Source organism: Pavona decussata, unplaced genomic scaffold (genome assembly GCF_977016875.1).
Source record: "Pavona decussata unplaced genomic scaffold, jaPavDecu1.1 SCAFFOLD_113, whole genome shotgun sequence".
Taxonomy (NCBI): domain Eukaryota; kingdom Metazoa; phylum Cnidaria; class Anthozoa; order Scleractinia; family Agariciidae; genus Pavona; species Pavona decussata.
Genome location: NW_028145527.1, coordinates 281,622 through 291,960, shown reverse-complemented (window position 1 = coordinate 291,960; position 10,339 = coordinate 281,622). Strand labels below are relative to the sequence as shown.

At 40.1% G+C, this 10,339-nt stretch overlaps 1 protein-coding gene across 3 annotated transcripts; it reads right to left on the bottom strand.

Annotated features, from left to right (window-relative positions):
- Positions 1-868: 868 nt before the first annotated feature.
- Positions 869-10,335, bottom strand: LOC146470578 (uncharacterized). 3 transcript variants are annotated; one of them, XM_085121729.1, is made up of 6 exons: positions 10,089-10,335; positions 7,498-8,568; positions 6,810-6,902; positions 6,076-6,172; positions 3,708-3,820; positions 869-2,334 (listed from the first exon to the last, which is right to left on the bottom strand). In XM_085121729.1, the coding sequence occupies exons 1-6, from the start codon at positions 10,207-10,209 to the stop codon at positions 1,250-1,252; spliced, it is 2,580 nt and encodes an 859-aa protein (XP_084977855.1). In that variant the 5' UTR covers positions 10,210-10,335; the 3' UTR covers positions 869-1,249. The 3 variants fall into 3 exon arrangements, with proteins under 3 accessions (XP_084977855.1, XP_084977857.1, XP_084977856.1); XM_085121730.1 differs by having other exon boundaries at positions 1,110-2,334; positions 6,810-6,837; positions 7,526-8,568; XM_085121731.1 differs by lacking the exon at positions 6,810-6,902.
- Positions 10,336-10,339: the final 4 nt, after the last annotated feature.

The following is a 10,339-nucleotide window of genomic DNA, read 5'->3' as shown; positions in this document are numbered from 1 at the left end:
GACATTCGAAACCCGTGCGTGGTCACGAGACACAAGTCCCCCAGTGGGAGTACTGCAGGGTGACACGGCGCCCATCTATCCCTTGAAGACAACAAAAACTATTTTATAGGTTCGAAAACAAAATATGACCAAGACATTACCTCGCTCTTGTTCGGGTTTCTCCCAAGGCTTCGTGGCTAAAGACAGAAATGACTCTAAAGGCCAGAGAACCACAGTAAAACACGACAAATGAGAGGCAAAGAAGGGAGGGCTCAGAGCCAGTCAACACGAGGTTTGGTTGTCAATTTTTTTTTTTTGTATAAATTATCACCCCAATGCAATAAAACTGTAGATTAGTGCCTCTGGCCAGAGACAGAGTAGGCCGGTGTGGATTGAAACTTGGAAAATCTTAGGCTAATGTTTTTCAAGTTTTCGTATTTTTGTTTCCAAAATGCGCTAGAGCAGAGTACGTGCTGTTCCTGTCAAGAATTGAGTTGACTTCTTTCCCCTCGTTGTTCTAGGATTATTTTGTAGCAAAGTGAAGGTCTTATTTCACCATTTTTAACAAGAGGTCAAAAACCCCATGATACTTCCCCTTTAAGCAGCTTACAAAAACGAGATGAAAACTTCGGTTCACTTTTAATCAGGGATTAGCGTTGATCGGGCGCGGGGCCACTCCGAGATTTTCTCAAAGTCCGTTTTCGTGGGAGTCCATTTCGTCGCTCGTCCGTCACTCTTTCGGCTCACATGAAGACGATTTTTAGCGATTTCCCCCACCTCTACCCCCTCCTTAATTTCTGACGATGATTCCTTTGTTTTTGCAAGGAAACCCCCCCCCCCCCCCCCCGAACTTAACGGTACTTTTTTCTTCAATGACATCAAACTCGAAGAAGCTCAACAAAGTTTATTGTTAGGAGTTAAGACAAATAGCAACATGTATCACAAGCACTGTTTATGCTTCGTCCTCTGACCGAAAAGCAATTGGTGTGAACACAGAAATGACTATGAGAAAGGTGACATACACATGGTATTTGGTAACAGTGTCAATAGTGTTAAGAGAGAATGATCAATGTGAAATGAAACTGCCTTTGTTTATAGCTTTACAAGAGATGTGATGAGTTTACCAGCTCAGGATGCGATTTGTCCAGTCTTTCTGTCTTGTATTGAGGATTCTGGATATTTACAAATTTACAGTAACAGAAGAAACAAAACGTTAAATAATATGATGAGAGTAGAAGTTGAGCAATGTTGAAAGCAAGGTTACGTTTCTTTAAAAGCCTTGGTTTCTCTTGACCCGCTTCACTTCCGGCGAGTCCGCAGACAGCACAGAAAGACCACGCCCGAAAGCGGTGCCCCTGTGCACGCATAACTCCAAATAAGGCTTCACCACGTCCAGGACACTGCAGACAGACCCACCCGGCTTCAACACCTGAGAATGTACATTGTGTAGGATGACATATGCGCCCGTTTTAGCAAGGAGCCGAGCCACCTCCGCGTGAGAACCGTACAGGAAAACAGAGATCACATCATCGTCCTCACTTGAGTGATTGTTCAGAGGTTCGACCATGCTGTAGTCATCGCCTTCACAGTTTCGAAGGTCATGTCTGGGTTGGGTACCATCGGTAACATACAGGACAACACAGTCGAGAGTACGGTGGAGAGCGACACCAAGCACCTGGCAGACGAGATCAAAGTAAGAGTCCGGGCTTATCTGGGAGACGGTTATAAAGTTGTTTGGAGGAAACAGAACAGGGTGGACCTCGCACCAGTTTTTCAAGCACTCGATAGTTTCTTTATCATTCTGATTCAATGTAAAAGTAGAGCTTGAAACTCGAGCCATCTCGGCGGAGACTGGTAGTTCAGTATCGCGGTCAAACACGACCGCGGAAAAACCGCGCGAAGACTTGGCCTGCAGTCTCCCCTGGTACTGAGAAATCTTGATGCGGTGAAGTCGCACGATGTCTCCGACCTTCTGCACATTCGGCAGTCGGAAAACGTTCGGCTGGAACGAGACACACTCGAGCCCACCGGATTCGGCCACTGTCGGGTCCATCAACATAAGGACAGAACACATATCGGTGCCGCGGCATTTCCACGCTGGTTTAAAAAGCTTCACCACCCCGTACACGTTGACAGTTGTGTCCGGTTGTAGATTAGCCAGGGTGGTGTAACCAGGAGGGACAGTGTAATCTGCAGCCGCTCTTGATGTCTTCCTGGTGCGACAACCAACAGTCTTGGCCGCTTCCAGTTGGTCAGGAGAGGGCGACCGACGCGAGGGTCCAGGATCGGGGCTTTCAGATTGGCGCACGCGTTTGGGATCAAGAACTTGCCGAAGAGGGGTCCTTTTGACTCCACCTACGGAGAATGATAAGAAATAAGGGTGTGATTTCAGAACTTAAGGACACTTAAGGATACCTCATCTACATGTGTCGGAAGGCCCTATAAACGAAGCATCAACAACAGGAACTCCTTGTGAAATTTTAACTGAAAGCCCTGAGTTCACATTCGTTGAAGTGACTTTTCAGGGCCTTATTTTTTGGAACGGGCTTCTTTTTTTTTTTTTTCGTAGGAAGGGTGATGGGCTTACTCTTAACCGGAGGAAATTTTGCGTTTAAAAATGCGTTGGGGTTAGTAAAAGAAAAACGCTTCGTAAGCTTGAAACTCTAAGTTAAAGGTCTAAAACAGCTAATTATACTCCAAAAAAATCTATCAGCTGTTGAAGAAGTTTGGGAAAGAAAATTAGCAATGAACAAGGTCCTCAAACGTCACGCCTCTCCATCACGAAATCTTTCCTTAGACAACACAAGGTCTTCTTCTTCCTGGAAGAGGGAAGATTGCGTGACAAAGGGGGAAACAGAAAGCATGACAAGGTAGGGAATTTTCTGGCAACGTTGAGCCACACCCTTCTCAACCTCTACCGCGCGTGTAGTGAACGTACTGAGACTGTGCAACAAATGTCACGCCTGTGGACTTGTCAATTTTACTTTGTTTTGTTGCTAAGTGATTTACGTCGATTTGTCAATTTAGAATCACATGCGAATCCAGTTTTCAATCAATCAGTCTTTCTACATTCTTAGATCGACCGGGAAGCATTAGAAACGTGGTTACAAACTTTGCGAGTCTTAATGTTACCAGGAGCCATTATTGGGAGTTAGGGCGACTAAAGGATTCCCCACAACCGCTCCCACGATCTACAGACGACGAACATTCGGTGTACAGTCACTACAAAAACCACATTTGGGAAGTGTTACAATGTGTTGAATAATAACAGCAGTTATTAAAATGATTTACTATATAAACACCAGTGAAATACCAGGTGAGCTTTCGCGCGAAAACATGATATCTTCACACGTGAAAAGATCACCGCTGCTATGGTTACATAATAAATCGCGCCTTTTCCAATGATTTGGTATTTCATTGGTGTTTATATAATAAACAGAACATTACATGGCCGCTTGGAGATACGAAATTTCTCTTCTCGTGTTGAAAAATATTTCACTTGTTCGCTGCGCTCACTCGTGAAATATTTTTCAACACTCGTCGAAGAGAAATTTTGTATCTCCGCGCGGTCATGTAATATCCTCTATGTATTATTCAGTAATGACACAGGCAAACTCGGAAAAAGAAATTCCGAGTGCTCCTATGAGGAGTCGAACCTAAGACCTTCCAATTACTAGTTCGGACGCTCTACAGCAGTTATAGAATAACGAAAAGTGTATATTAATCACCTTTGCTGCATGCCAAGAGACTTGCTGCTGGAGTGTAGTCATTGGGAATCAAAGCATTTGTACTGGATGTAGGAGTTAAGTCTCCATCTTGCCTGTTTAAATGAGGAGGGAACCTGGAGCAACAACAAAATAGAATGACGGTTTAATGAATAAGAATGACAGAAGACCTTTTCTTAATACTGGGTATTTGCCATTTAAACAAAAACTCTCGAAATCTCACATGGAAATCAAATGGATCACAGCATCTCTGTAGATGTAAATTGTGTAAATTCATGAAAACAGGAAATAAAATGTACAAATAAATAAGTAATAAATAAACAAACAAGTAAGTCATACAGTAAATTAATTACTTAATTTTTTATTATATTGGAGTGTTGTTTGGGATACTATATAGATCAAGCAAAAGAAATTTTAGCTCAAAAAATTGTGTGGCAGTTAACCTATCTTCATTTTCGCAAGCAGATATTTATTTTCAGATAACTTCCACCATTTCCCAAAGAGTATACCGCCACGCCAACAAGGAACCAATGAGCGGAGCGCCCTTAATTAACAATAGACTCAGTGTGTACAGTCAAGTAGTAATTCTTAACAACATTGGTCCATTGTTTTTGGGCTTTCCCTGAAACAAGATACAGTACACCTTCCCTATTTCAAACTTTCAAGGAAAACAAAAATTATTTCTTGCAGGAGATAGCAAGTAGTAAAATAAAGTAAACAACAGTGAGTTTATTTCATTCATTCATTCATTCATTCATTCATTCATTCATTCATTCATTCATTCATTCATTCATTCATTCATTCATTCATTCATTCATTCATTCATTCATTCATTCATTCATTCATTCATTCATTCATTCATTCATTCATTCATTCATTCATTCATTCATTCATTCATTCATTCATTCATTCATTCATTCATTCATTCATTCATTCATTCATTCATTCATTCATTCATTCATTCATTCATTCATTCATTCATTCATTCATTCATTCATTCATTCATTCATTCATTCATTCATTCATTCATTCATTCATTCATTCATTCATTCATTCATTCATTCATTCATTCATTCATTCATTCATTCATTCATTCATTCATTCATTCATTCATTCATTCATTCATTCATTCATTCATTCATTCATTCATTCATTCATTCATTCATTCATTCATTCATTCATTCATTCATTCATTCATTCATTCATTCATTCATTCATTCATTCATTCATTCATTCATTCATTCATTCATTCATTCATTCATTCATTCATTCATTCATTCATTCATTCATTCATTCATTCATTCATTCATTCATTCATTCATTCATTCATTCATTCATTCATTCATTCATTCATTCATTCATTCATTCATTCATTCATTCATTCATTCATTCATTCATTTATTTATTTATTTATTTATTTATTCACCACGACATACAAACATAGAAAGTTACAATGAATAATAAACTAGGATTGTACATAAGTTTAGAGTAAATAATAATAGTAAAAGAAGAAGAAGTAAGGAGTGGCGAGGAGACCTCAAGAAACCCCCGGGCTTATACTGGGAGGTAGATCCTCGGAGATATGTTAGGACTTTAAGACCAGTAAAGACATTGTATTGAGATTTTTTAACATAAGGTGGTAAGACTATAAAGACATAACAGAGTCGGACGTTTCATGCAATTAACTGAGGAAATCAAGAAGCTTTCTTTTGAAGGTGGATAGACTAGGGGAAGACATAATTGATAATGGCAAAGCATTCCATATTTTTGGCCCTCTATAGAGTATACAGCACTGAAGAGGAAGGACAACATGACAACTCATTGCCTATGCATTTTGAAATAATTTTTTAGTCCAACTGTCATCCACCATTTGTATATGACAACATGAAAAAAACGAGAGCAAGGCAAGATACATTCAGGAATCGTGCAGATCTTGTGGTTCAATTTGTCCTTGGTTCAATTTATATTATTCTTTGTTTTATACTCATTATCTTATATTACCATATACAAAAATAAAGGAAAATAAAAATTGAACCACTTGTAACATATAGCCAACACTCGCCTTGCGGACACCTTGCTATTGCGGACACCCCGAAAATACGGACAGCCGCTAAATCCCTGGCAAAAATAGATTACAGACATTTGACTGAACTAAATTCCTGCTATTAGGGATACTCGCTATTAAGGACACTAACTCGTGGTCCTGAGGGTGTCTGCAATAAAAGGAGTTGACTGTAGCTGGTCAGAAAAAGACAATTTGCCATCAAGCTCCTTCTTCAATCATCCTGATGACAGGATTCTACTTTATGTCAAGACCTTTCAAAGTACTTGTTCATGAAATATAGCTAAGTTGTTCTCTTGAAGTACTAACCCCGCAGCAAGACTTCCTCGGCTTGGTGAAATAAACTCCTGGTCTTCCTCATCAGCTGACATATTAGTATCTCCACTGGGTGGTTGTTGGAAAGAGTCTAGGACAGAAAAAATAAATTGGTTTAAACAGAGCAACAAACAGCAGGATGAGCAAGCAAAAAAGGGAACAAAATAACGACATAAAAACTCTAACTTAAAAAGGTATTGCACTTATCAAGCATTTTAGTTTACCACTAAATCTTCTCCAGGTCTTAACGTTAAGAGAATTCCACAACTCAGAGCAAAATATTTCAACATTTGTATATTTTGTTTGAATCACTCAAACTTCATCAGCGATATGAATAATCACATCGGCGATATAAATAATCACATCGGCGATGTGAATAATCAGCGAGCGAGATCATTTGACTTTGTTGTCACGTAGTCCCAGGAGAGAGTTATAAATGATCAGGAGGTCCAGTCCCTCATCCCTATTCAGGGGAGGTTTTCTTTGTTTAGTGGAAATCCGTCATCCAGCGTTAACAGTGCCAGGAAAACTACATTGGTGAGACGAAAGGGGGCCATTTCATTAAACAAAGAAAACCTACACTACTTGCTCGAAGTGGGCTGTGGCTAGGGTGCCATGGAGACCTCCTTGCTACCAAGGAGAGTTTTGCTCTCCTCTCTTGCTACCTCTATGGCACCTACAGTGTCACCTACAGTGCACTCTCCTTAATAATTATATTGTTTATTTACCTTGTGTTTGTTCAATATCTTCTCCAGCCTTACTGTCCACCACTGTTGGCTGACTGTGACCCTGACTAGCGGGAGCTGCTAACAACGGCAAATCTATTGAAGTTAAAATCAAGCCATAAGGCATTGCCACGTACTTTCTGTTGCATTGATCTGCTTGTGCTGCCTGCACGCTTGCTTCTTTGTTCCCCCCTCCCCCCCCCCCCCCTATGTATTCTAAGTATTCACTGGACAGTAAGTGTATTTTTTTCCACACACTGGTTTTTCAATCAATCAATCAATCAATCAATCAACTTTATTTAAACACGGTAAATGGCTCAGCAAGCTGGTTTTCAGACATGCCGTGTGATAATTACAAATTGTAAAAATTAAGACTAGAGATTCACTAACAATAATTATTAGCACAAGAAATGACAATTGTGTCTGTTCCTATTGACTGTCGTAAACGTAACTATCAATAATTTAAATACAATATAACAGCAGGAAATAAGTCATTAAAGAAATATGACAAAAAACATCTCAGTGCTATGTTGACAGGTGCCTGGAGGTGGGCTGTTGCTAGGTTGCCATGGAGAGCTCCTTGCTACAGAGGAGATTTTTGCCCTCTTCTCTTGCTACCTTTACGACACCTACAGTGTACCCTCCAATACATCAATTGGGGAAACGTTTGATAATTATATTGTTTATTTACCTCGTGTTTGTTCAAAATCTTCTCCAGCCTTACTGTCCACCACTGTTGATTGACTGTGACCCTGACCAACAGGAGCTGCTAATGACGGCAAATCTTTCATCATTGATCCAAACTGACTCCGCTCTGGCGCTTGTCCAGGCTGGAAACAACTTTGGTCATTCCAGACTCTTGTTGATACTCCAGATGGTGTAAATTCAATGTGTGTGCATTGCATATTAGAGGGTTGTTCAGCTGTAGGATTAGCACTTTGAATGCGAAGGCTTAGCGACTGCCCATTACCACCAGGAGCAGGTCTTTGCGACATAACCATTGACTGCGTACCTGCTTCAACTGCTATGCTTGGACCCATGCTATTTGCTATGCTTGGACCCATGCTATTGAACACTGGGCTCCCAGCACCCATATCTACACTCTCAGTTGCTGTAGATACATTGGTACAAGTAGATGTGTCTTTACTGCTTTCTCCTTGCTGAAGTGTTTTGCCGGACTGTTTGACCTCGTTCTTGTCAAGTAAGACAACCAAGTTACTTGCACTTCTTTTTACATTAGAAGGAGTGACTCCTCTAGGTCCAAGCTGAAACTTTCCCTGTCTTTTTCCGCAAACCTTGGGTTGCACCTTATCAGCTGCTTGCTGTGAAAAGTCGTATTCACATGATTCATAGAGAACATTTCCTTCTTCATCAGAATAATCATTGCAGGTCTCAGGTGTGTTGAGCCTTTCCTCTGATTCAGACGAGATTGGCAATGTCGTCACTCCATCCACTGTATTGGCCCTAACCTTTCCTTTATTATTAATAACCCACATTGCTGCTGGAGATTTTTCTCTCCACACAACAAGCTGAAAATGATGTTCCTCAGTAGGAGAACACTCAGCAATAACCTGTGATAAAACAACCCTATCACCCTCACAGATTTGACGTCCTTCATCTGCCACTTCACCTAACAGAAAAACATTGATGATGGCAGCTCGCGTATGCCTTGTTGTTGTTTCCAAATCTTCCCTTAACACAAGTTTGCAAAGTTTTCCATATCTTGGTGAGCTTTTTAAGGGGTAGACTTTTTCAACAATTCCTTAAAGAGAAAATGTACAATTCATTATTAATAGCAACTATCTATGCAAAAGCATACATAGGGAGACATGTACATAGTTACATGTCGGTTTTTGTCCTTGCTTCAAGAGGTTTTTTTCTGGCTACTCTAGTTTTCCCCTCTCCTCAAAAACCAACATTTCCAAATTCCAATTTGATCTGGAGTACATCCTCAATTAGTACTCTATCCAAAATACATGTACATGCCCAGAATAATCTGATACCTAAGTTGCATGCATAAACAACTGTGAGGATCTTTCTTCTATTTGATCTTTCATCCGCAGTTCAAAATATTTACATTTATTTATTCATCCTTCACGGGTATATTACAAACTCACAATATAGCTAGTGTTGAGAAAAAGTTCTCCTTGAATGGTAGGCTCAACTCCAAAATTTAGTCCCAATAAATAAACGGGAAAATAGTAAACAACAAAGTGTGAAAAAAAAACTACAAACTCTAGAAAAAAACTGCAAAAACTTGTACGCGTCAACAAAATCATACGTGCCATAAAAATTTGAAATATCGCGCGCGTGTCACGTGATCACGCGCACGCAAAGTTCTCCGCAAGGGGGTAGTCTCTCAGCAACATCTCAAAGAATTCAAACAGCTAGCTCCCAGTTGGCTATAGCTCAGTCAGTAGAGCACTGCACCAGAATTACAGTCCCGTTCGCACCTGAAATTTTTTTCAGGCTTTCTTTTCTGCTTAAATTACTGGGAGGGCCTTTCTTCTATCTTTTTTCTTCTGGGGCACTATTCATTGTCTTGAGCCAAAAATTTTTGGTTTAACTGTACTGGTTGAAATGCACTAAATGGTAAGCGCAGATCAAATGGTAATTTTCTTCAACAAGCAGGCAACTTTAGGACGTATTCCACTTTTTTTTTTCCATTTCAACCAATTACCGCTGCCTTTGCAAAAAAAATTTCCATTTCCTTGTTGTTATCTTTTTGCATCTTCATGTACATTTTTTGATGTACCAATGAGATTGCAAGTTTGGAACAATTGGAAAACAGTCTTTCCATTTTACATGGCTAAAAGGAAAGTGCCCCAGATCTTTTGCAAAGTGGTGATGTGACCAATAAAAAGGACGCTGAATGACAGCTAGTGATTTTGTGATGTCATACCATACAGGCTGTTATTGCTGGAATATAGAAAGCTCATTGGCATAGGGGCGATTTATGCAAATTATGGGAGGGTTTATGGAATAGGACCGATTGTACAATAGGGGTGGTTATTAATATTGTTGGAGTGGGGGCACTCAAGAAGGAGGGCGCTAAATTGAATAATTATTACGGTTTTGGTCACTAGCATCGCGCAAGCCTTTTTGGAAGCCTAGAGTAAGTTTTATATGGGCTACTTTTAAGGTCGGGACTTTATACCAATTATGCAAGTGATTTCGTGATGGCACTATTTCATGGTTCGCTGAACTGGAAAGAACCCAACATAAAGTTGAGTCCAGGAAAAGCGCATGATGATGTTACAGTGTACGTAAACGGTTACAAACCTTGCACGTATTCATCGCACAGCACTCCAGGCTCGCTGATGTCCTCAATAAGCAATCGCGTCGGTTGTGGACTATCCGAGAAAAGTCTATAAAAGCGTCCCTTCCCAATTGACACAGCCATTTTCAACAAAACATAGGTGAAAGTCGCAAAAACCTGCCGGTTATGAAGGAACCCCAGTGTTTCCCGCCATATTCGTTGAAAGGTCGGGGCAACTTCGGCAATGACGAATACAATCGATAATTTTTTAACG